Source organism: Monopterus albus, unplaced genomic scaffold (genome assembly GCF_001952655.1).
Source record: "Monopterus albus unplaced genomic scaffold, M_albus_1.0 scaffold54.1, whole genome shotgun sequence".
NCBI lineage: Eukaryota > Metazoa > Chordata > Actinopteri > Synbranchiformes > Synbranchidae > Monopterus > Monopterus albus.
In genome coordinates, this window is record NW_018127934.1 from 816,386 (window position 1) to 841,660 (window position 25,275).

The 25,275-nt window shown below is 39.5% G+C and overlaps 2 protein-coding genes across 4 annotated transcripts in view; both read right to left on the reverse strand.

Annotated features, from left to right (window-relative positions):
- Positions 1 to 1,723: 1,723 nt before the first annotated feature.
- LOC109961368 (tetraspanin-5) lies at positions 1,724 to 15,638 on the reverse strand. 2 transcript variants are annotated; one of them, XM_020602119.1, is made up of 10 exons: positions 15,090 to 15,638; positions 11,929 to 11,979; positions 11,310 to 11,456; positions 11,047 to 11,217; positions 10,784 to 10,909; positions 9,639 to 9,686; positions 8,911 to 9,027; positions 8,754 to 8,815; positions 2,711 to 2,747; positions 1,724 to 2,613 (listed from the first exon to the last, which is right to left on the reverse strand). In XM_020602119.1, coding segments are annotated over exons 1-9 (807 nt in total). In that variant the 5' UTR covers positions 15,174 to 15,638; the 3' UTR covers positions 1,724 to 2,613; positions 2,711 to 2,746. The 2 variants fall into 2 exon arrangements, with proteins under 2 accessions (XP_020457775.1, XP_020457774.1); XM_020602118.1 differs by lacking the exons at positions 1,724 to 2,613; positions 2,711 to 2,747 and adding an exon at positions 3,313 to 3,352.
- A 2,751-nt stretch (positions 15,639 to 18,389) lies between these two features.
- acer2 (alkaline ceramidase 2) overlaps positions 18,390 to 25,275 on the reverse strand; it is an 8,303-nt gene continuing 1,417 nt past the window's right edge. For both annotated transcript variants that reach the window (XM_020602127.1, XM_020602128.1), the window contains exons 3-6: positions 24,009 to 24,150; positions 22,288 to 22,425; positions 19,623 to 19,760; positions 18,390 to 19,081 (exon numbers count right to left, since the gene is read on the reverse strand). In XM_020602127.1, the coding sequence (XP_020457783.1) occupies positions 18,895 to 19,081; positions 19,623 to 19,760; positions 22,288 to 22,425; positions 24,009 to 24,150 (605 nt within the window). In that variant the 3' untranslated portion in view covers positions 18,390 to 18,894. The remainder of the gene's footprint in view (positions 19,082 to 19,622; positions 19,761 to 22,287; positions 22,426 to 24,008; positions 24,151 to 25,275) is intronic.

Below are 25,275 nucleotides of genomic sequence, written 5' to 3' on the forward strand. Positions count from 1 at the left end.
CCAGTTTTCACTGATAAAGCGCCAGGAAGTCTGACCTGTGGCACACTGGTCATGTGCTAATCAGTGAAATCAACAGTGATTCTGACAATTTTATATTTGAAACAAACAAAAATCAAATCAAATGCTGTCAAATGTAAGGATCAAAAGAAGGGTGCTTAAAAATTCAGACATCCTATTACATGTGTTATGTTTAAAATCTATTTATTTATGGATAATCAAAGTATTTCGGTATTAAACTAAATTGTAGGTGAGTGTGTTTGGGAGGAAGGTTGATTACATCAACAAGTTTGCTGTTGGTCTCTGTGCTGTGTGGAGAAGGGCCAGATGTTCTGAGGCGTTTGACCAAAGGTCGAATCAGAGGTTTGCAATCAATCGCTGCAAAAAGATATGTGTGTGCATGTGCGCCTGGCATTAGACCTGCAGTAGGACAACAGTGAGATTTGTTTGAACACTAGATGGAGGTAGTGAGTAATCCCTTACTCTTCATAACACTGTCACTACAACAATCATCTGCACTTTAATATCTTAACAACAGTCCCATTGTTAAGCATATGACTCAGTAAACAGGGATGAGTCACTCACCGACAGTGGGGACATTAATAAAGTAGAATTTGCTGCAGTCCATGGTTTTTTATGTTATTTATTTAACCAATGACGTAAGCAGGCAGTGTATTGTCTGTTTAACTGTATATAACTTGTTCTGATAAAAAAAAAAATGGTGTACTTAACCATTATTAATCAGTATAGGTCAAGTACTGCAGATATTATACCAGAGTGGCTGAGATCACCAAAGCATCATGGTACAATCTAGATAAAGTATACACAGACAAATGTGTATGAAGAACCACATTTATTCAGATATATATTTACAACGTGTCACAATCCAGTTATTTACAAGAATCAGGAGTATGCATGAAACAAATGATCAAGATCAAAGATTTTTTTTATTGTCAATTCACTCTATGTGCAGGACATACAGAAAAAAGTGAAGTTATAATCAGGAATATGCAGAAAATACAAATATGGCACTGAGTGGTAAGATCGGTAAACAATGACAATCATATGACGCTTTTAGTGGGGGAAAAAAAAAAGAATATTTGACACCATGATCACTTTAAGATTTAAAAAATAAACAGCCTTCATGTGTGGATGTTCAGCTCTTCAGAAGATCTAACTCTAAAGGAAAAGTTGTGTAATGTGGGGGAGGTTCACTTTGGCCTTACATGAGATCACTGCTTTTATTTCCATGCTATGTATGCTGTTGTTTCAAAGGTTAACAGTAAATTATGCATCCAGCAAAAGGCTACAAAGAAAAAGCACATAAATTGTATCTTAGTTTCCAAGTCTGTATTAGAAATAATGCTGGTGAGAGAGCCTGTGTGCTCTGATTTCAAGTACTAGGCTATACATTATTTGTTCACTTAAATGCCACCAGCAGAGGTACCAGTTTGTTTTCTAATTTTCCAGTGAAAACTTAAAAAAACAAATCTAACGCAACCAACAAAGGTCTATCATTAATTTGGCAGATTTCATTAAGAAACACAGGCAATGACTCAAAGACAGAAAAATCAACACTGACTGGCAGTAAAATAACGTGCAAGAACCGGCACAGCACACAATGTCCTGAAACATTTTTTTTTCCTGTCAAGCTGCTTATGGACAAAGCCAAGATGCTCTGACAATTATGAAGCACCAAGGGGTTACTGATGCAGTGTGTACTTTGTTTTTTTTTGTTTTGTTTTTTTTTTTAAGTGCCCCTGGTGTGGCTGCTGCTTCACTAAAATAACAGTCCATCATGTCAAAAGCTGAGAGGTTGTAATGACCTTCTTCACTCTTATATAAAGATTAAAGTGCTTAAGGCTGACTTTTGAATCAGACACCACATTTTCAGGTCCTTTCAGTATAAAAAAAAATCTACAATATCCATGATTTCCCTTCGTGACAATACATGTTACTATAGCCACCTGCCCCCAAAACTCTGCTTAAAAACTGCATGTACTGTATCTGTCTGACATGATTGTGACCATCTCACAGATGGAAATAAATTAAAGCTTAAAGTCAATTCTACGCAGCTTTAAGTAGATCCCATTAAACATTCAACAAAGTGCTAACCAGCCGATTCACTCTGAACTATTTTATAAATCTTCAAAATACGTAACACTGATGAAATACAGTTAGGAGAGCCAATGTCCTACCAGTAGACAATAGGCATGCAGTGCATTTCCAGAATCACTTTAGGTTTTTTACACAACCCTAACATGCAGTGTTAAAAACTGCCGCTGCGAGACATAGAAAAAGCGCTACCTCGGAGAAAGCATCACATCTCGTGTTTATAAGTTACAATCCATCCTCCATCATTACAGAATTCTTTTTGAACTGGGTGTTATCTTGTGAGCCACTATACCATCATTTCTGCTTATGCATGTGTTTAACTTGTACTGTACAAGAACTACAATACATCGCAGAGGTTGTGCGTCATTTGAAAATATGGCCCAAAAATCTCTAAAAATAACTCTAAATTTAGTATGTACATATGAAGGAGACTCTTTGTTCTGGACACATTAGCTGGTACATTTTTATTCTTTTCATTCCTGGTGTCCAAACTGCAGAGTCCTGTGTGTACAAAAAAAAAAAGAGACCATGATCCATAGGGGATAGGGGACCAATACTTTATACTGCAATGTTAATGACAAAATCAAAGCGTACTTACCTAGTACAATTCTTCCATTTGGAGAATCTGTGTCAGTCTTAGGTAAACAAACAGCAGAAAAACAGATTTGAGAACAGATTTAAGAATGAATACAATAAAACCAAGACATAAAATGCAAAAATACATAAGACTTGCTGACAGCTCTGAGGCTGTGTTTTGGTAAATACGGGGGTTCTGGCCAAGCAACAACCTCCGAGACACTTCCTTGAAAGGCCACTTGAGTCTGGCTTTTGTAGAAAGAAATTCTTGATAAAATGATATAGTGCTATGTAATGTATTTGCAAAACTGTTCAAATAATTGTTTAATGTGTTTGACCTTTGTAAAGATTTGTGTTAGGGTGCGCTCGAACACAGAGTGAGCGAGCAGATAAAAAGCGGACCCAGGTGGCTGGCTTCGGTGCAAGCAGTGAGGTTTATTTACAGTGAAGGTAGTGACATATATACAGGAGGAGTAGTGAGGTAGATGACCGGGTGTCAATCAGCAGCAGCAGCAGAAAAAGCAGTCATGGTGGATGATGATGATGTACCGGGCTGAAATGCATAACTGCAGTGAGACGGTTCTTGTAGCAGGTGTAGAGGTCCGAAGAGGAAGAAGACACTAGAGACGGCAGGGCAGGATAACGACTAGGGTGCTAACAAGAACTAGAGAGAACAAAGACAATCTTAGCATAAACTTGATAAAACAACATAACAACCACTGACCTGAAGACAGAGAAAAAACTGGCAGGGGAGTGACTGGTGAACAGTGTATAAGTATGGAGGAGACTAATGAGGTGCAACTGGTGAGTAATCAGGGAAGTGGGGCAGGTGTGTTGAATAGTGTAATCAGTGCAAGGGCTAGGCTAGGGGGGGGGAAAAGAAGAGAGGAAGGTGTAGCTGGGCAAACCTGACAATTTGACCTGTGGACATGAAATGCTGTGAGTAGGTGCAGAGAGACTCAGGAAAGTCATGCAGATACATACTGAGATGACTAAACTGTCTGCACGAGAAGTGTGTGGGTGTAAGGTCTGATTTCTTGGCTTTAGATTATCAACATTTATCAACATTATATGAAATGCGTGGCCTTATAGGATTGACATTTTAATCTGCGTTAGCAAATATATCTACATGTTTACTTTAGTATCATATGCTGTGTGATTTACTTTTGTTTTAACCAGTTCACTTGTCTTTAAGAATATAGGAGACGTGTGTAAGGCTGTAAGAGTAGACAGGAAACCACATACAGGAAGTAGACCACGGTCGCATAGCAACACTGCCGATTACAAGATCAGGATGTGTTCTGAAAATGTCACAGATCAAAAATCTGCCTGGCGACAAGATCACCAAATGAGGGGTCAGAACGAGGTCAACAAACCAACCAAGGAGCGAGGATGAAGGACAATGCGGATGATGTCAGATCTACCATCATTTGCATATTCCAAAAACTGTATTAATTTGACTGGGTTGAGGAGTGAGGTGTTGTTCTCTGCTCTGAAGGCAGGTCGAACGGTTTTGCCGTTTAGAATCAGGGCCTCGGATAGAGAAAGAACCCAGAGCTCTGTAATTGCTTTTCTTCATCAAGGTTGTAATAAATATTTTAAAGGTTCTTCTGACTTCGACTCTTCCTCAGAAATGAACATGCAGGACGCTTAGGTCCTACACTTTAAAAAAGAGCCAATCACCACAGACTCCCATGTTAAAATACCCAACTTTACCACAGAAATAAACAAACTTAGAGCGTGGTACAGAAAACTGTTTTTGGTCCCTATAGCTAATTTCCCCATCCATGACAACTGTACAGGGTTGAATATTTTATAAGTCACCTGTTTAAATTATGCTGAAACTAGAAGTTACACATTTAATTAAGGGTGTGGTCATCTTGAATGACAGGTGGAAGGGTCACGCCACGTGTGGCTAACTGCTAGCCGCCTAGCTAGTTCGGCTCAAGTGCTACCTCTTTGCCGCTTTTTGGATTAGCCTTAGGAGATGGAGTGAAGCGCTACCGATATGGTGAAGGCCAGACCTGAGCTTCAAAACCGGTCTCGGGTTTGTCCATCTTTTATATACAGTCAATGGTTCTGGCACCACTTCATCTACAAAGTTGATGATAGAGTTTTGACCCTTCAAGGCCCTACAGTATATGTGGTAATATACTCACAACAACAATGCTAACATGCTGATGTTTAGCAAGTATAATGCTCCACCATTGCCAGCCCAAATTACTGAAGCTCATGGGAATTTGTTAGTTTTGTAGCAATATGTAAACAAAACAAACAAAAAAAAGCTAATGTTAGGATTGGATTTCAGGAGTTAGTTGTTTTATTTACTATTAGTATTATTTTGCTTTTATAATGATAAAGTTTAGTATGACTGTGTTTCATTAACAGCACCATGTATCAGTATTAACCTGGCTCTTTGCATGCACTATAGTTATAATTTTCAGCTTCAAGTCAACTTGTAGTATTTCTCATCTTCTTGGAAAATTGTGCAAGAATAGATTGCATAGATAAGCGTCGTTCTGGAAACTATAGATAAGATACTGTTAATTTATGCTATTTTACAGACGTGAAGTCTGACGAGCTTGAACTGGTCACTCATGTCTGAAGCATGAGTAAGGGGTTTTTTACAACAGAATCAGGGAGTGACACAGCTAACTGCATGTCCATTTTCAGTTAGAGAACAACGCCTGAAAATAGAAGATAACAACACACACCCACACACACACACACACACACTGCCTATATGAACATTCTAGAATATTTACGTGTAAACGTACCACCCATGTACAGGGCAGTCCCAGCCCGAGAAGATAAATGTGACTGATTTTTGATTATCGAAGCTCTTGGAGACTTGTCATCTCATAGAGCCCAGCGCTGTAATAACTCTGCATTTAACCAGAAGAAAATAAATCTACGTAAAGCTGATTCCTGTTTCCTGAATACGTCCCCTACCCGGGGACCGTGTATTAAATTGATTTTTGCAGCCGGGAGACGGAACGGGAGCTCGCTCCGTCCGCTCCACGCATCGGCCTGGTATTGCACTATTTCTGGGATCGGTGCGCTCTCTTTTCGCTGTGCAACCAAAAATGAATGCAAAATAAGTGTCGGTGCAGTTGTGGTTTAAGTACGGCTGCCTGGTGTGAAATGCAAAGTGCGTTTGCCAAGGAGATGCAAATTGCACCGTGTTTCTGCCCCGCTGTACGGTGCTGGGTAGCATGTTGAAACAGTGGGTTTCCAACTACTGGTTGACGGGCCGCTGGCATTGCTCGTTTAGAGACTGTCACCACCGTCAGTCAGTGTGGTTTGCTTGTGAAGGACTCACCTGTGTGCGAGGTGTAAGCGGTATACTTACCTGGCAGGGGAGATACCATGATCAAGAAGGTGGTTCACCCAGGGCGAGGCTCAACCATTGCACTTCGGTTGTCTGACCCTTGCGAATTCCCCAAATGCGGGAATCTCGACTGCATAATTTCTGGTAGTGGGGGACTGCGTTCGCGCTCTCCCCTGTCTGTCTGTGAAGTAAATTCAAAGGCTGCTTGGCCATCAGCTTCTGTGCTTTCACTTTTTAAAAGGCAGCTACAGAGGAGCGCCTCTCATTCTGGGTGGTGTCCTAGTTTTAGTGAACCAAGTACTTTTGTGCCTCTCTCCAACAAAGCTTTATTTTGTGCAAGTGAGGACTGGGCTTTTGTTACTGTGGCTTCTTGCCTACTGTACAAAACGTCACTGTAGTTTAATATTACTATAGCTTCATGCACTGACAACAGACGCAACTTTGTTTTGTGCATCGCCACGTGCTGCCGAACCCCTCGGTGACAGCGACCGTGCAGAGAAGGGCTCGTTCGCCTCCGACGGCCTGGCGGCATCGCTTCTCGGCCTTTTGGCTAAGATCAAGTGTAGTATCTGTTCTTATCAGTTTAATATCTGATACGTCCCCTACCCGGGGACCGTGTATTAAATTGATTTTTGCAGCCGGGAGACGGAACGGGAGCTCGCTCCGTCCGCTCCACGCATCGGCCTGGTATTGCACTATTTCTGGGATCGGTGCGCTCTCTTTTCGCTGTGCAACCAAAAATGAATGCAAAATAAGTGTCGGTGCAGTTGTGGTTTAAGTACGGCTGCCTGGTGTGAAATGCAAAGTGCGTTTGCCAAGGAGATGCAAATTGCACCGTGTTTCTGCCCCGCTGTACGGTGCTGGGTAGCATGTTGAAACAGTGGGTTTCCAACTACTGGTTGACGGGCCGCTGGCATTGCTCGTTTAGAGACTGTCACCACCGTCAGTCAGTGTGGTTTGCTTGTGAAGGACTCACCTGTGTGCGAGGTGTAAGCGGTATACTTACCTGGCAGGGGAGATACCATGATCAAGAAGGTGGTTCACCCAGGGCGAGGCTCAACCATTGCACTTCGGTTGTCTGACCCTTGCGAATTCCCCAAATGCGGGAATCTCGACTGCATAATTTCTGGTAGTGGGGGACTGCGTTCGCGCTCTCCCCTGTCTGTCTGTGAAGTAAATTCAAAGGCTGCTTGGCCATCAGCTTCTGTGCTTTCACTTTTTAAAAGGCAGCTACAGAGGAGCGCCTCTCATTCTGGGTGGTGTCCTAGTTTTAGTGAACCAAGTACTTTTGTGCCTCTCTCCAACAAAGCTTTATTTTGTGCAAGTGAGGACTGGGCTTTTGTTACTGTGGCTTCTTGCCTACTGTACAAAACGTCACTGTAGTTTCATATTACTATAGCTTCATGCACTGACAACAGACGCAACTTTGTTTTGTGCATCGCCACGTGCTGCCGAACCCCTCGGTGACAGCGACCGTGCAGAGAAGGGCTCGTTCGCCTCCGACGGCCTGGAGGCATCGCTTCTCGGCCTTTTGGCTAAGATCAAGTGTAGTATCTGTTCTTATCAGTTTAATATCTGATACGTCCCCTACCCGGGGACCGTGTATTAAATTGATTTTTGCAGCCGGGAGACGGAACGGGAGCTCGCTCCGTCCGCTCCACGCATCGGCCTGGTATTGCACTATTTCTGGGATCGGTGTGCTTTCTTTTCGCTGTGCAACCAAAAATGAATGCAAAATAAGTGTCGGTGCAGTTGTGGTTTAAGTACGGCTGCCTGGTGTGAAATGCAAAGTGCGTTTGCCAAGGAGATGCAAATTGCACTGTGTTAGGATTGGGTTTTAGGAGTTACAGTTGTTTTATTTACTGTTAGTATTGTTTTTCTTTTATAATGATAGAGTTTAGTATGACTGTCTGTGTTTCATCAGCAGCACAATGTATCAGTATTAACCTGGCTCTCATGCATGCATTAAAGTTATAATATTCAGCTTTGAGTCAACTTGTAGTATTTTTCATCTTCTTGGAAAATTGTGCAAGAATAAATTGCATAGATAAGTATCGTTATGGAAACGATAGATAAGATACTGTTAATTTATGCTATTTTACAGACGTGAAGTCTGACGGGCTTGAACTGGTCACTCATGTCTGAAGCATGAGTAAGGGGTTTTTTACAACAGAATCAGGGAGTGACACAGCTAACTGCATGTCCATTTTCAGTTAGAGAACAACGCCTGAAAATAGAAGATAACAACACACACCCACACACACACACACACACACTGCCTATATGAACATTCTAGAATATTTACGTGTAAACGTACCACCCATGTACAGGGCAGTCCCAGCCCGAGAAGATAAATGTGACTGATTTTTGATTATCGAAGCTCTTGGAGACTTGTCATCTCATAGAGCCCAGCGCTGTAATAACTCTGCATTTAACCAGAAGAAAATAAATCTACGTAAAGCTGATTCCTGTTTCCTGAGTGTTACTTCTTGGGGCCTTCAGATAAAAGAACCGGTTATAGTTAAAACTAACTAATCTGACCTGAGAGAAGTGCAGCCTCAATGAAGGTGCTAGATGAAAAGTCATGGCATCATCAAAGTCAGAAGGATTTGGCTTCTGGGACCATGAATATCTGTACCAACTGACCCATTTTATCTATCAGCTTCACATCATTCTCAGTGATTGTTGAGAAAACAGTGCCTCGACACTGCACTTTAATTTAATGAACTCTTACCAACTCTCTCTCACAGCTTCAATGTCACTCACAAGGTTCTGTGCTAAACAGATCCCAAAAATCTAAAACCAAAAACAAACAAACAAAAAGATGTTAATGCTCATGAAAGGTCAACAGAGATCAAATGTAAAAGTAAACTGTTGAAACTGCTCATCACCTGTAGTAATGCGATCCCAATAAAGATTCCTGCCACCACTGTCAGGTTGTCTTGAAGCCACTTCTCAAACTGAGGGACGCAGCCTTTGATATATATGAAGGTCCGCTGCTCAGAATCCTAGAAGAACATTTACAAAACCTACAACTCAAATCAATAATATAGACTAATAATACTGGTTTGACTAATAAGTACAGTCATGTCTGAACACACTCTGGTCTGAAATGCTTGACAACACATTCATTTTTAAATGGTATGATTCACTTTTCATCTTGTGGTCTCCTCAAAAGCCACTTACAATAAAATCTCTGTTAACTAACGTAACCCGGCTGTTTACACACACTCAGAAGACTGTTGTCCTGCTTTGACTCCTTAAAACTACCTCACTTTGGTTTTTTCCTCACATTTAAAGTCAAGAAAACAGTCTTTTCCTTACATTATGTTACTATGGAGTAAGGCCAAAGCTAATCATGAGGGAAGGGGTTCATTCCTCATTGCGTTGTTGCAGCATGAGTAATACCACACAGCCCAAAGTACTGATGGAGGGCCAGCAGCTATATTTTGAAGAGTGAGGAATTAGGAAATTTACTAGAAGAGGAACATTGTGCCCAGGGTGGAGTACGTGATGACCTCATGCAGCCAGACAAACCTGTCTGAGGCAGAATAAGCAAGCTCTTCATACAGTTTTATAGATGAGGATCTCAGTATATTATAAATGTAAGTTATCTCACTGTTTTTGCTCGAATGTCGTATCCACACTGCGTGTTGATGACGTCCTCCTGTAAAGAGAAAATGGTTTATACTTATATATTGTATACTTACACATATGAGTTACATACTAGGAACATATAAAAAAAGGGTAATACTCCTTGGAACGGGACTTTATATTTATTGATTTTACAATTGTACTGATTGTCACTTTTTTTTAAATCAGGATCAACATGTTATCAAGCGTACTACTGGAGTGTTTTGGCCGCTGTATGTGATTTAAACCAGCAGTGCTCCAAGTGCACCAAATCTGAAAATCTGCACAGAACCAGAGACTTTTGGATTCAGGTCAGATTTAGGACTTCACTTGAACAAACCTCACATTTTGAACTGGTAACTTTCTGTGCTCACTGTACTTTACAACAGAGTGCTGTAGTAGTGAGTACTACATCTTGGAACTGAGTTTGCATTTTTGTACTTCTGGTTCCCTCAACCTGAAGCCAGTGGTTTTTTTGAATGGGTTTTTGGTTAGACGTCTGAAATAAGGTCTGTGGTTAACACAAGGCCAATACATTTTCAGGTTTTGTTCTAAGATATACACCAGTAAATACCCCACTCATGATTTTTAATACTATTATAGAACACTAAGTGCTAAAATATGGAAGACTCCCACCATGTGTTTTTCAGCTCATTTTCTATTTCTAAAATCTTTTTTGAGTCATGTTGCTCTCACAGAAGATAACCTTAATGGAACAGCATGTCCTCGGGTCAGCAAAAAAAAAAAAAAAGACTCTTGCACAATTTTCACTGACATGAAGCAGATCTGTTTTGCTGAGTGTTGCCACTGCTTTGCACAGTGAGCAGCATTTAGAGTCTCTTTCTGCCAAAAAACACCTTAGTCAAGATAACTCCTCCCTGCTGCTCTCAGACTTTGCTTTGCTGGTGTCCTGTTGGAAGCCAGGCATGACTTTCAGGAGGACACAAATCACCGGTTACAGGGAAGACCTTCACAATTTCCCTTTCAACTAGCAGTAAAGGTTTCAGTATGTTAAAAAGTGGCCTACTCGAAAACATAAAAAGGCCAAATTACACCCACAACCTTGTTTTGCTTTACCATAAACGGGAATGAATTGTCTGTGAACTAAAAAGACTCTTAAGGAAGACATACAGCTGGGTCTTTGGTGCAGCAGGAAAAGGGCACGCCGCACTTCTCTCGACTCGGGTTTGAATCAGTGCAGTTGAAGTAGATGTTCAAATTCCAGTCATCAGCTCCGAAAGCGCCACAACACTCCCACTAGAAGTTTAAACAGATAACAAAACCTCATATAGAAGACAACAGTGTACCACAGAAATGACAGACCATAATCTCCCTAAGACAAAAGAAAACAGCGGAGTGGAATCAGCACTGAGGATGAGGAACATAGCGCTCACATATTCCTGGGTAAAGTCTATCAGGTTCTGAAGGTCAATGTCGTCCCTGTAGGCCCGAATGTTGTTGTTAATGAAAAAGTTGAGCTGGTCCTTAATCCAGTCTTTGAAGACAAAGGCCAGGACTCCTGCAGTCAGCTCCAGGAAGAAGATGATACCGAGGAACACAGAGAACTGGAAAACATATAAACATGTGCAGTTCTGTGAATTTAACTAATCTTATTATGAAACCAGGAAATGTCTGAGGAAGGCTTTAGGAAACATACAAACTTGAGCAGGAAAGAGTTTTCTCGCAGAGCTCCTATGCAACCGGCAAACCCAAGGACGAACATCACACCACCCACCACGAGGAAGAGCCAGACAGGGTCAAAACCCCCCAGGTCTGTGATGGATGAGATGTTGGAGAGAACACCCTGGAGAAGAAACAAGAAGAGAGAAGAGTGACAGGTTAAAGGGACGAAATCATTACAAGAGAAATCATTTAAAATCCGAATGAAGTCCTCTCTCTCTCTATGAGCTTATTCAGGGCAGGTAAAAGTGACTGTTTTTATGAAAAGACAGGAGTCTGATAAGCTTCCAATCCTGAGCTATACACCCTCCCTTGAATTAAACTTTACTAATGTGATATTGGAGAGATGAAATAATTAGAGATGAAAGCCAAGACAGGCTCAGCATACAATGAATGAATCTGTGACGACTGGGTTAGATCCATTCACTCTATTGTTCAGAGGGGTGTCTCACCGGAAAGGATGACATTACTTTGTGAATCAGTAAAAGCCACCCCTACCATTTTGTGAGGGTGTAAACAACAAGTGGTGAATGTAAAATTATCCACTTTGTTTCTAAATTATTAGATGTTCTTAAGCAACTCAATATAAAACTCACCTTTTCACTCCAGGCCCACAACCCAATGCCAAGAAACGCCACTCCAAGGAACTGACACAGACGAAGAAGAAAGAAGCAAGAGAGCAGCATTATTTTTCTGTGACTGCAACATGTAGTCTTCACACAGCAACACGGAGAGAGAAACCACAGAGAGATTTTCCTGGCAGTGGTCCATTGCTTAATATTTCTCCTCTCAGTCTGCAGTATTAGCAGGAGCATCTTTAAACAGCCTGAATGCATTATTACGCTACAAGGTCCCATCTGCATTGTAACAGTTCAAAACCACATTTCAGCACTGAAACAGAAGAAAGTAAGTTATTTTGAGCTGGTCCATTTCGATTCTGTATATTGTTTAATAACTCAGGGGATGTTATTGGTATCATCATAGATAAGTAATTAAAATGAGAAGCAATTGCCATTTTAATAGTATTGATTTTTTCCCCCCTAAGGAGAGATTTATCAGTTTCCATTTATCCAGGTTTGTCATATATTTGTTAATAAAAATTACATTTTTCTAGAGCTGATCACAATCTAATCCCTACATATTTCATTCCTACTGACAGCATTTTATTTTGAAATAAACCACACAAGCTAAACTTAACAGCATTGAAACACACACACACACACACACACACACACACACACACACACAGTCATGTGAAAAAATTAGGACACCCTTTGAAAGCATGAGTATTTTGTAACATGTTTTAATATATGGTTATTTAATCTCAATACAGTAGTAATACAACTAAACAAGTAAAACTGAAGAAAAGTCTTTTCAAGATCTTCTGTAAATGTAATTCTACAAAAATGCCTATTCTAACTGAGGAAAAAGATAGCACACCCTCACATGTATGCCCTCTTAAAATGGCTCAAAGCACACACAGGTATATCACACCAGGTGCACATAATTAGTAGATCGTTAGCATTTTGAATGAGGCTTGCCCTATCTAAACCTCAGACATTTAGTTTGGTGTGCTCCTGACTGTTGAAGTGAGAGTGAGCACCATGGTGAGAGCAAAAGAGCTGTCGGAGGCCTTCAGAAAAAACACTGTAGCAGCCTATGAGTCTGGTAAAGGATTTAAAAAGATCTCAAAAGATTTTGAAATCAGCCATTCCACTGTCCGGAAGATAGTCTACAAGTGGAGGGCTTTCAAAACAACTGCCAACATGCCAAGGTCTGGTCGCCCCAGCAAGTTCACACCAAGAGCAGACCGCAAGATGCTAAAAGAGGTCTCCAAAAACCCTAAAATGTCATCTCGAGACCTACAGCAGGCTCTGGCTACTGTTGATGTAGAAGTGCATGCCTCTACAATCAGAAAGAGACTGCACAAGTTTAACTCGCATGGGAGGCGTGCAAGGAGGAAACCTTTGCTCTCTAAGAGAAACATCAAGGCCAGACTGACATTTGCCAGAGAGAATGTTGACAAAGACCAGGACTTCTGGAATAATGTTCGTTGGACAGATGAGTCCAAAATTGAATTATTTGGACACCAGAGCAGAGGACATGTTTGGCGTAAACCAAACACAGCATTCCAGGAAAAGAACCTCATACCAACTGTGAAGCATGGAGGTGGAAGTGTCATGGTTTGGGGCTGCTTTGCTGCAGCAGGACCTGGTCAGCTCACCATCATAGAATCCACCATGAATTCTACTGTGTATCAGAAGGTGCTTGAAGAACATGTGAGACCATCGGTTAGAAAATTAAAGCTGAAGCGGAACTGGACCATGCAACATGACAATGACCCAAAACATACTAGTAAATCAACCAAAGACTGGCTGAAAAAGAAGAAATGGAGAGTCCTGGAATGGCAGAGTCAAAGTCCAGACCTGAATCTGTGTGATATGAGTCATTTTAAGAGGGCATACATGTGAGGGTGTGCTATCTTTTTCCTCAGTTAGAATAGGCATTTTTGTAGAATTACATTTACAGAAGATCTTGAAAAGACTTTTCTTCAGTTTTAATTGTTTAGTTGTATTACTTTAATCTCTCTGTATTGTTAAAATTGAGATTAAATAACCATATATTAAAACATGTTACAAAATACACATGCTTTCAAAGGGTGTCCTAATTTTTTCACATGACTGTATATATATTTTTGTAACTTAACATTTCTAAAAACACTCATTTGCTGGTCACATTTTCATAAATGTATGCTTACCTTTCTGTCTTTCACATCATATTGTGAATATCTGCAGGCTTAATTTTACTTTTTGGCTGCTGCACAGACCAAGGCCACAACTTTAAAATGTCACTTTGGGCTGTGGCAGTTTTGGATGAGAACGTATCATTACTTTAGCAATTTATAGACAGAACGATTTGTAAATTTATAAAACAACAATGATAGTTACAGCAGCTGCAGATGTTTGGTGTTGTACCAACCACAGAGACTAACACAGAATTTTATTAAATAACCCCCTGGTTTAAAAACTGTATTGGTATCTTTTGGGTTTGCTGTAAAATCTATCTGGGGGCTTTGATAGGCACAAATTTGTAGGTTGTCTCAACATATAAACATGACAGCTTTCTATCGCAACTCTGCAAAACTCCATCTGCTGATGAAGACCTCCAGATGTGGTTGAAATTCCAGTTAGTGTAACATGTGTCAGTGTTATTCAATAAAATATGTAACACATAATTAAGTCATTATAATGTGCCCCTGTCATTCAACAAAAGATAATGATTAGATTTGGCCCCAAACTTTATCTAAAAATGTCTAAAAAAAACCCAAAAACAAACCCAATAAACCCACTTGATTTAATATGGATTTAAAATAATCACGCTCTTTAAAATCTGAACTATGACATTACAGGTATTTAATTCAGTGAATTACTTAAAAACGTACATGCTTAATATCCCCTTAAATTAACTATTTAGAGCATTGAGATAAATGTCTTGAGCATGATGTAAACAAGTGTTGTTATCTGTCAGGAACGCCCTTCATCAGAAGACACTGATGCTGACACCAACACAAATACAAAAGCGTGTTGACAGATGTCAGTGGGAGCAAGTGCACAGCAGCGAGCCATGAAAACCAGCAGAAACACATCATTAAAACGACCGGGGCTTTCATAGAATTACAACTTAAGACCAGTGACTGAAGACGACATGTACGTTAACCCGAGGACACACCGTGCAGGCCTGAAGTCGGCGGACTTACCCAGAATATGATGTTGAATCCGAAGATGAAATACTTGATGCAGCAGCTCACTTCTTGAGCTTTGAAATGCTTTCCTGGCATCATCTGGACGGATTCTTTGTTTCTCAAACGCCACTCGTAGCTGGAAGGAATCACATCTATCGCCCTCTATGTTTGACAGCCTGCCTGGGGAAACACCCTTGTATTTTTGCTTCTTTTTAGGACCGATAAATGCGCCGTCAGTTGTTTTACTGTCTAATTATAAACACCATCGTGAACCTCCGCTGACAAAAGGCGCAGATGAAGCCGCCAAGGAGCGTTTTATTTGCCAGTGTCCCCCCTAAAGATGTCGGTGTATTCCAAAGGTAGAACGGTGAAATTGATCCACTGAAGTCAACTAGATTAAAGACAGTGGTCTTCTCTCTGAACCATAGCCCAGACATGGCTGTTATTTGATTGGCATGTGTGGGAACCAGTGAGGGTCTTCACAGGTCAGAAGAGGCGGGACTTCCTTCAGTCCTTATGTGACCTTATTCATTTGATTTGATTTGATTTGATTTTGATTTTATTCTTTCAAACATGCAGAACAAATGACATCAACACACACACATAATTACACAAAGCCAACCACTGCTAATCCAGAATCAGTTTGCTTATACCCAGCACATGTTTGAATGGAGTAAGAAGTCAGACTTATCCAGTCCTACCCCAGAACATCATCTTATACAAAAAATTTCATGCATCATTGGCTGCAAGCAGTATCTAAACATAGTAAATTCTCTTCTTCACCAACAAGTAATACACAGAAAACTTAAAACAGAGTGTTTCCTTCATGCATTCTTGATTAAATCTCTAATTCTTGCATATATCTTGAATGACACATACATTTATATTTATATTTAAACTCCTCAGTTCTAGTACTGTTTTTCATGTCCACACTTAAATTATTCCATAATTTGACCCCACTTATAGAAATACAAAATCTTTTTTTGGTTGTACGTATAGCATGAACTTTTAGATTTAACTGACCCCTTAAATTGTATCCCCCTTCCCTTTCATCAAATAACTTTTGGATTCCACTAGGTAATAAGTCGTTCATCACAGACTAATGAATAAAAAATGACACTTTATTACACATATTAGTCTATGGAGACCTAAAGAGTTTAATATTTAATACATTAATTAGATATTACGGATTAAAATATCCCAAATAATTATTAAAACAACACGTGTATAGCTAGGCCTAATACAACCACTAAATTGAAATAAAATAAAATTTAAATCGCCCTTGGTGTTATGAAGTGTTATTTTTATCCTGGTTCTTAGCAGATTATGCTGATGCGCTGAGGAACATTTACTCAGGAACTGTAGTACTTAAGTACACTTTTGAGGTATCTGTATTTTGAGTACTTTAATTTGTACAATACTTTACCATGGAGTTCAGAATGAATCCCAGAGAAAAAGAAATTAAAGCAGAAGTGAGTGAATGTATTTTGTGTATTCTTTTTCTTTTAATATTCCAATATTTTTTATTCTTTAAATGTGGATAAATGTTGTCCCCTGGTGGCAAAAACTACCACTGACATCATAGTGATTCTCCCGCAAAGCCATGTTACAAATAAAGCTACAAAATTTAAGTATATTTGAGTAATTTGCCAGATACATTATTCCAAGATGATACTGTGTGTTAATTTGCAAAATAAACATCAGTGGCCATTTTGAGTATTGGCTTTGTTTATTGCATAAAATAAAATCCTAATGTTCTAACCTATTATAAATATGTTTACAAAACAGGATAAATTATGAAAATAAATATCGTGTGCAGTTTGATTGTACTGTCAATGCAGGCAGGAAAAAATGAGATTTACATATTCATTGTAAGCCAATAAAAAAGACACACTCATAGTTATGCAATCGTAATCGTATCTTGTGCCAAGACAAATATCATGATACAGATGGCAGCATTAAACAGGCTGTTCTTTTATCTGATGCATCATACAAACAACCCACCAGCCTGGATCTGATCTATAGTTCAGTATGATTTGCAGCTCAGTCAGTATTGTCAGACACATCTACTACAACCATTACTTTATTCACATGGTTAACACCGTCTCCAAAGATTTTCCTGAAGGTACTAAAAAAAAAAAAAAAACCTGTTTATGAAAATGGCAATACAAAAAGTTGTAATAATGCAATATCAAAATAATTCACCCCAGTTGCTTCAATTTTGGATAATCGTCCCATAAAAATATAAACAGCTTTGGATTTAACAAAATAGTTCACGTTAAAAAAATACCACTTCAGAATCTCTGGAAAATAATCTTTTTTGCTTGTTTTTTTTTTTTTTTTTGTGTGCGGTAGTGTTAAAAAATGTACACAAATGATTTGAAGTTAAAAAAAAGTTTTTTTAGTTTTTTTTTTTGCACCACCCACATTTCCCTTTTTTGTCTACACACAGTCTATTGTTTAGTTTTAGGTTAGAGGCAATGAAACCTAATTTGTCTCGCTATTTTACCTGCTATAAGCTACACATTACATCCATGTGTTACTTGATGGAACTTATACACAGATTTTCACCTTGCAGAGGAAAAGGTTTCTATGACTGCAAAACAAATACAGCACAATCTTATAAACACAATGCACCTTCACTTCTTTCGTAAAGCTTTTTGCACAGTTCCACTGACATTTAGCACAAAGTCTAAAATGCTGACTGTGGAATAAATAACCCTGAAGGGCAGTTGAAGAGTTGAGATGTAAAAGAAATGTGTTGGAGAAAAAATAACTGTAAAAACCATGTTCTGAAATGCTGTGCACTGTGCGCAAAACCATTGTACAAAATATGTATTTATTTCCTTCAATTAGCAACCATATTTTACTACATAAAAATAATTCAATAAAAATATTTTAAAGTGCCCATGGCATGCTCATTTTGCTAAGAAGAGAATTCACCGTTGTAACATTGTAGACAAGTCAAAAATCAAGGAAAAGCATGCCATGGGCCCTTTAATTCGTTTTGAGTTTCACATTCTGTTTCTTTTACTCTAGGTTTGCCCAGTATCAAAGGGCACCTATTCATTCAACAGATTTCTTACTGTATATTCTATTTGGAACAATCACAGTGGCATGCTGGAAGCAATGCCATTCGCATTTACTATTTATTGCATTAAAATGCATGTCAATATAGCAGACGCGTATAAAGGTATGAATACATCATGTATTTAAAAAAACATAAGGCTTTCAGTGAATTACCTTCTGATGACATTTCTGTAGCACCTCATGAACCATCGTGTTGATTCTTTGAGTTTTAGACATTAATCACAGTTAATGAATCCAGCAATTTATTTTTTCTAAACATGGTTTTTATAATGGCTAGACGGCACCTATCATTTGCTCTGTAATGAGGTTTTCTGAGTTATTATAAAATGTATAAAGTCTTCTCTTTAAAGAACACTGAAATGCATAATGTTAATACATTCAGTCTTAGAGCGTTTACATGATCTCTCAGGCAAAGCTTCAGAATGGATGTGGAACACTGCACTTGGCTTTAGCTCTGTATTATTTGAAGAGTCACCCTGTGTCATGTCGGAGCAGCTCTGTGACATTTCTCGTTCTTTGACTGAGCTGCATAAACACTGCAGTGTAACGGAGATCACAGCAGGGCAGGAAAAAGGAAAAGATAAGCCCACACAGTTGACCAAAGTTGGCATTGCCCACATCATCCAGTCACAAGAGGATGCAGCCCGACTCACAGCTGTGGTGGTGTATCTTCTTGTTGTGTTCTCCGAATATATCCTGTTGAGATGTGTAGCAGCAGGCTCGGGGCACTTTAAGTCACCTTGATAGTAGACTTCTTGTGAACACAGAGCAAGGAGACATAGGGGACACCGATGAAGGCCCATTTCTCACTGGGCCAGAACATGATGACCGGTCCTCGCTCAGGGGCTTCGGTTGCAACGTCAAAGTAGGCAAAGCAAACACAACCCAAGTAGGATGCCAGACAAATTAGAATGTGCCTGTAAGAGTCAGAAATGTTTGAATGAACCAGAAAGAGTTTCATAAATACATATTATTATTGTGTTTGCAGGTGCATCTGTAAAAGATTAGCAATGTGTACAGTGTGTAAATCTCCTTGTCAACTAATAACAAAACAGACAAACCACTCTCCTAGTGTAGTAAGAATATTGCTTTAGCATTTGTTTCAATTTTGTTAAAACTGTTACATTTTTCTTGATTCTAGTGAAAGAATAGCTTTTTTGCTTTTTGTTTTGTTTTAAGATCCAGATCCAATTTTTTTTGGAAAATTCTTGAATCAAGTTGAAAACAGGTCTAAATATCTGACTGCACTGCATTTATTCACTTGTTTAAAAAAAAAAGTAGAAAAAGCTTCTTAAAGCTAAATTATACACAGACAAGATGAGGATTTTTGCATTTTAACAGCATATAATAGAATCAGTTTCTATTTTAGTATCACAAGCATGCATAAACTGTCAGTAAATTACAACCTGAATAGTATCAGATGCAGTGCTGCGTTTTCTGAGTTGGCTGTGAGCTTACCAAGCACAGTGTCGGCAGGGAAAGTTGACAGATGACCACATTTCACAGAATATCCTGTCACTGATCCAGCAAAGCAGAGCCAGCGCCCACCAGATCCCTGAGATTAGGCCCAGCTTGAACACACGTGGGTTTTCACACCTGCAATGATCAAACAGAGCGCTGAGAAATGTGTGAAACTGTGAAAAGAGACACAGATACAAAACACAAAAAGCTTTTTACGACTGTAGAACAACCATGAGTGGACTGAAGAGTTAAGGTCTTACCTGCACATTATGTTTTTCATTTTTACATATAGATTTTCATAATCTCTATTACTGTACTATCAACATCATATTTCATACGCACAGTATGATGTTTTTATTCAAATCCTTAACGCATGTGATTTGTGTATGCAAAAATAAAAATGTAAAATAATTTTTTTGTTGGCATCTATCATGGGCATCCATTTGTTCAGAAAAGTACACCTCATGTGAAATTAAAATATACAGCTATCCACACTGAGGGGTGGGGGTGGGGGGGTGTTCAAACCTAGAACCTTGAACCTTCTTGCTGTGAGGCACCAGCTCTAACTACTATACCACCCCAATATGCAACTCGTTTGTCAAACTGCTTTTGAAACCTGATTTAACCTTTTTTTTGGCCACTTGGGGAACAAGCTGTTAAATGAGCATTGTCATACATATAGATACAGACCAAGTGGTTTGTAAAATTGTAGGTTTGCTGGTGCATTTATCCTTAGGTAAGGGAACTATCAGCTCTTTCTTTTAGTGATCTGGCTGAGCTGGAACCCAAGCAAGCTTTCTCCTCTACTCCTCTGCACAAATACCTCCTACTGGACACGACAATGACTTACAGATACATGAGCTAATCCAGTGTGTGGCTGATAAACTATTCTTAGTCTTGTCCTCCTTAGACACCAGTCACAGCCAAACACTGAGTGCCAAAACAAAGACCGGGACAAGGAAGGCTGACTAATGTGTGTTGATGATGCAGCAGAGAAGCCACTGCGACACTTTGTCATCTTCCCTTCAGAGAGAACATCTGATGAAGTCATACTATTTGACAGTGTTTAATTTGGGTTAAGGTGAAAGGAATGTTGGGATGACAAACAATTTTTGCTTCAACACAATAAGATTCAGATAAACAACAAGCATCACTCAGCTGCAGAGACCGTGAAGAATTTGAAGTGTTAGTCTAAAGTGAAGGAGGCTCCCTATTTACACATCCAGGTGATAAGTAACATTACCATGGCGTCTCTGACCACCATGGTAATGTAATGCCAATATTTACTGACATTTTAACTTTGTTTTGGTCTCTGCCAACTCCTGAGAAAAATACCTGGTGCTTTAACTGGCTGGTAGGTTCACTTTTAATCAATGATTTTTACTGGACAGGTAGAGAACAGAGGATTCATTAGAGCTTTTTTTGCTGCAGATAGCTCCCTAATGTGAATGGAAACCCCTTCTGCCGAAAAACACACAATGTGTATGAATAACTCAGCTCTTCTATCACTATAATATAACTATGGTTGCTATTGTTATTTCAACACTTCCAGTTTGTCATATTTGTAAGGCATGTCCTATGCACTGGACATATTGTTTTTGTCAAACTGGAAGTGACATGAATAGGGGCCAACAGTTGTACAGTAAAAGCAAAGACAACACATTAGGGGAAAAGTCCATCAGCCCGGGCCCCAGGAATTCTCTCCCACCAGGAACAAAAACAAGTGACCTGGACAGATGACTGGCCCTGGCATTAATGTCAAGAATTCAAAACAGTTTGAACAATAGATGACTTAAAGTTAGAACACTGAATGTGTCGAGTACGGGATGTGGGAAACGGAAACAGCAGAGCATGGCTCCACATTACTGGGACGAAGGAAAGCACTGCAGACGCACACACAAACACACACACTAATCTTGCATGAATGACTAGTTGTGCGTCTTCAGGAACATTGTTTTTACATCAAAAAGCCCCATAATGAGTCAAGTACAAAAGGTCAAAGGTGGCATGTTAATGTCCTGGCTGACAATGAATGTTGACACTTTGCTCTGTTAACAACTAAAGTAATTGTAGGAGCTGATTTTTTTTATCTGCTGCTGTAAATTTAAACATTAAACAGTTCAGTTATTGTGTGCCTATCAGTTTACACACTACTGAAGTCTTTACTAGTGAAGAAGACATTTCGTAAGTTTGAATGCTGCAACCTGATTGGGTAAATCACTCCTTTGAAACTAGCTAGATGTTGCTTTGGAAGGACTTTACACACATTCTTAGTAATGAATTTATGAATAACTGGTACAACCCAGTAACCCAACAATCATATCTAGCAAGTCTGATCCAGGAGCACAGTCTTAATATGAACCACAGTGGACACACACACACACACACACACACACACACACACACACACACACACACACACAAAATTTGGTGCAGGATTTGTCCTTCCCTTACCAGCAACTTGAGTCATGGTTACATGCTATGTATGGATTGTTTTCCCATTACAAATTGCCAAGAATATTGCCGACCATGTGTTTTTACCAACACTTATCCGATGTCAAATTTTATGAGTCACTATGTGACTGAAACGTGAAGATTTGGGCATCCAGGACTATGATGGTACTGAATCAGAACCACACCTTTACCTCTCTTTTTCACTAACCTTTTAAGCTCAGTAATGAGCAGCACTGTGCAGGGGATGCCCAGGGTCATGAGCGACAGTGAGTTGACAATAGGCTTAACAAAGGCCAGCCCGGTGGTGATCCCTGACAAGATGCCGATGACCACTTTGAACCTCGACCTTCATGGAGAAGCAAAACAAGTCAGAAAAAAAAAAAAAAAGAATCTGCAGCAATTTAGCACTCTATGAACTAAATTATGAAATACAGAAGGAATGTTGTGGTGACTCAAAATGCACTTCAACACACTCATAAACACAAATAAACAAGAATCACTTGGCTACAAAGACTGTGGAAAATGTAAGTGACAGCCTGAATTGAAAGAGCCGCCATGACAGCTCTGCGACAGAGGAATGAGAAGTGAAGACATGTGATGCAGCTTTTACTGCTGTCAGCTATTTTATACAGGCCTGTTATTAAACATGAGTATCATAGTGGTAGACACATCATATGACAACCCAGTGGCTGACAGGGAACCTGCTGAAAACAATCACAGTATAATTGACAGGTAGATATTAAAAGTGATGTTTGCCTTGGTGTGAACTTGATTTAATGTTAAAAGGTGAAAAATCTACAGTTAAAACACTGATTTTGTTTTAGTAAATGAAAAACATACAATGAATTCTGAATACACTGAACATTTAAAAGGTAGCAAATCAGTTTCTGTTGTGATATGTTCAAGTGAAAATCTGCATACATAGTTGGAAACTGTAGCACTGCATTGTTGTAGAAAGACAGTGGCCTGTTATTTACCTGGAACACATTGTTGGGCCTTGTCATTGTCATGAGCCCAACACAGTGATACATCAGTTAGTGAGACAGTGCCCACCTGTTGACCCTGGAGACTAGCCTTCAATCTTACGGTGTACTTGCACTAGGTAATCTGTACTGAAGCCCAAATTCCACTATCTTTAACTAATGTGATCACTTTAACGTACTGTCCCCTGACCCGCTTGGAAGAGGTGGGTCTGGGCATGTTTTAGTTGGCACGGTACGCACAGTGTAGTCGCTAACTGTGCCCAGGTACGGAACACCAGTGCTATGTGCTATGCGAGAGCACTTCTGTTCAGCTGCATCATGGTGATGTAAGCATGCTCTGGCCCAGATCATTTCAACAAGGGGTGCAATTGTGCTCAGACATGGTACAAAGCAACCGCGCCTAATGTGAGTACACAGAATTGTATTGGCATTGGTGATAACATAGTTATTGACTCAGTGGGGTTGTTACTGGTGTAGGTTTCTCATGTTTGACAATCTTGGTAGAACAGTGTCGGTGGCTGGACAGGTGAACGAGCCTGGCTCTCAGATGGGATTGGCTACCAAGCTAGTTGGGCCAGCCACTGTTTAAACTGAGCAAATACAATGCAGATACTGTGTCATGCAACATATCTACTCTTTGCTTTGGGTGAGGATACGATTCAGGGATACCGTGTTATAAGAATAGGTTATGATTGGAAAATGGTGTTACTTATTGCGGGGCCCTGAAGATTCATGAAAGCATGGCCTGACACTCTTCTTTGGCACCAAATAATGGTTAAACATCACTAAACATATATACTAAGCTTTCATATCAAAGCTCTTTCACATTTAATTGTGTATTATTGACTTTAACTTGCTGCAACACATCTCTACTAACATGTTGACACATTTATGAGAGTTTCAAACTTCTAATGATGCTTATTTTAATAGAATATCATCAACATACCGACTCCTCCTGAACATCCTGGGTAGGTATCTCTTGGGAAACCACATGGCAATAGCACACATGAGCACCCATAAGATGGCCAACTCATCCAACATCTGGCCAAGGAAGCTAAGGGTGGCATGAAAATAAGTTGATCCAATACCTGGGAGAAAAGGACACAGAAACACACAAAAGTGTGTCAGAAAACAGCTGTAATCTAAAGCCACTAAGTGTTAATAAGGCTAGATAAACAAATAGAGTCCTTTTGTAAGATCCTTTGATAAAGTAAGGAAAATCAAAAAGATCTAGTGCTGATGGGAATAGACGTTCGTGTCAGGATGAGCAGTCAAAATTGTGCATTTTGTCCAGTGTACAGCTGACATGTTACCATTTCAATGTATTAAATTAGGAAAGTAACAAAACCAGTGAAAAGCTGATGGGGTGTTACAAATGTGACCCTAGTTCAAACAAACCACTGTATAACAGGAACGTCAAATGATCCAGACAGACATGTAACCACATGGGTCACTTGATGTCACATGACTTAAGGGATATGTGACTTAACTCTGTTCAACAAAAACAAGCAGCTCTGTGAGTAAATAATAAAAAACGCCTATTGTTTTAAGAACCATGACAAAAATGAAAACCCATTAGCTGGAATTCAGCGTTACTGTAACTGTGAGTTTTGAAATGCTGCGGTCCATCAGTGACCCTTTATTATCACGGCCCAACAAGCCATCTTTTATCAGCATAACCAGTTTTCATAACAGGCGCTGCAGGAGAGTCCCACATTTCAACAAACGTCTTATCAAACAGGGACTGCAGCTCTCAGTCAGATGTTCCTAATCATGACAACCACAAATATCACAAGTAGTCACAGCTAGTGTCTTCAGAAAACACCTAGCACTCTTCTTTGAAAGGGAACTCGGCATATTGAAAATGAACCAGCAAGCACTTCAACAAGCCTTTTTTTTCCTAGTAAAAATGACAAATATTCATTAGTTCTGACTTCTCAAATGTAAATATTAGCTGGTTTTCTCAACCGTCTATATTAATAAATGAAATATGTGGTTTCTGAATGTTAGCCATACAAAACAAGACATCTGAAGACATTATATTCATGTATGTATTGGCGCATAATGCACTGTAATCTCTTTAGGATTGTGCTGCCATTTACTGTATATGCAGCATTACAACACCACCTCTAACCTTAGGCTCAATAAGAAATATTATTAAATCTGCAACGTTAACAAAGCCTGAACATCATTAACTTTGTCAAAGGGAGACT

Coding starts and splice junctions, on each gene's coding strand:
- LOC109961368 (XM_020602118.1), bottom strand. CDS start 15,173: ATGATGCCAGGAAAGCATTTCAAAGCTCAAGAAGTGAGCTGCTGCATC. Junction 11,218..11,309: donor ACTCTTTCCTGCTCAAGTTT/GTATGTTTCCTA, acceptor TATGTTTTCCAG/TTCTCTGTGTTCCTCGGTAT. Junction 10,910..11,046: donor TAGACTTTACCCAGGAATAT/GTGAGCGCTATG, acceptor TTAAACTTCTAG/TGGGAGTGTTGTGGCGCTTT.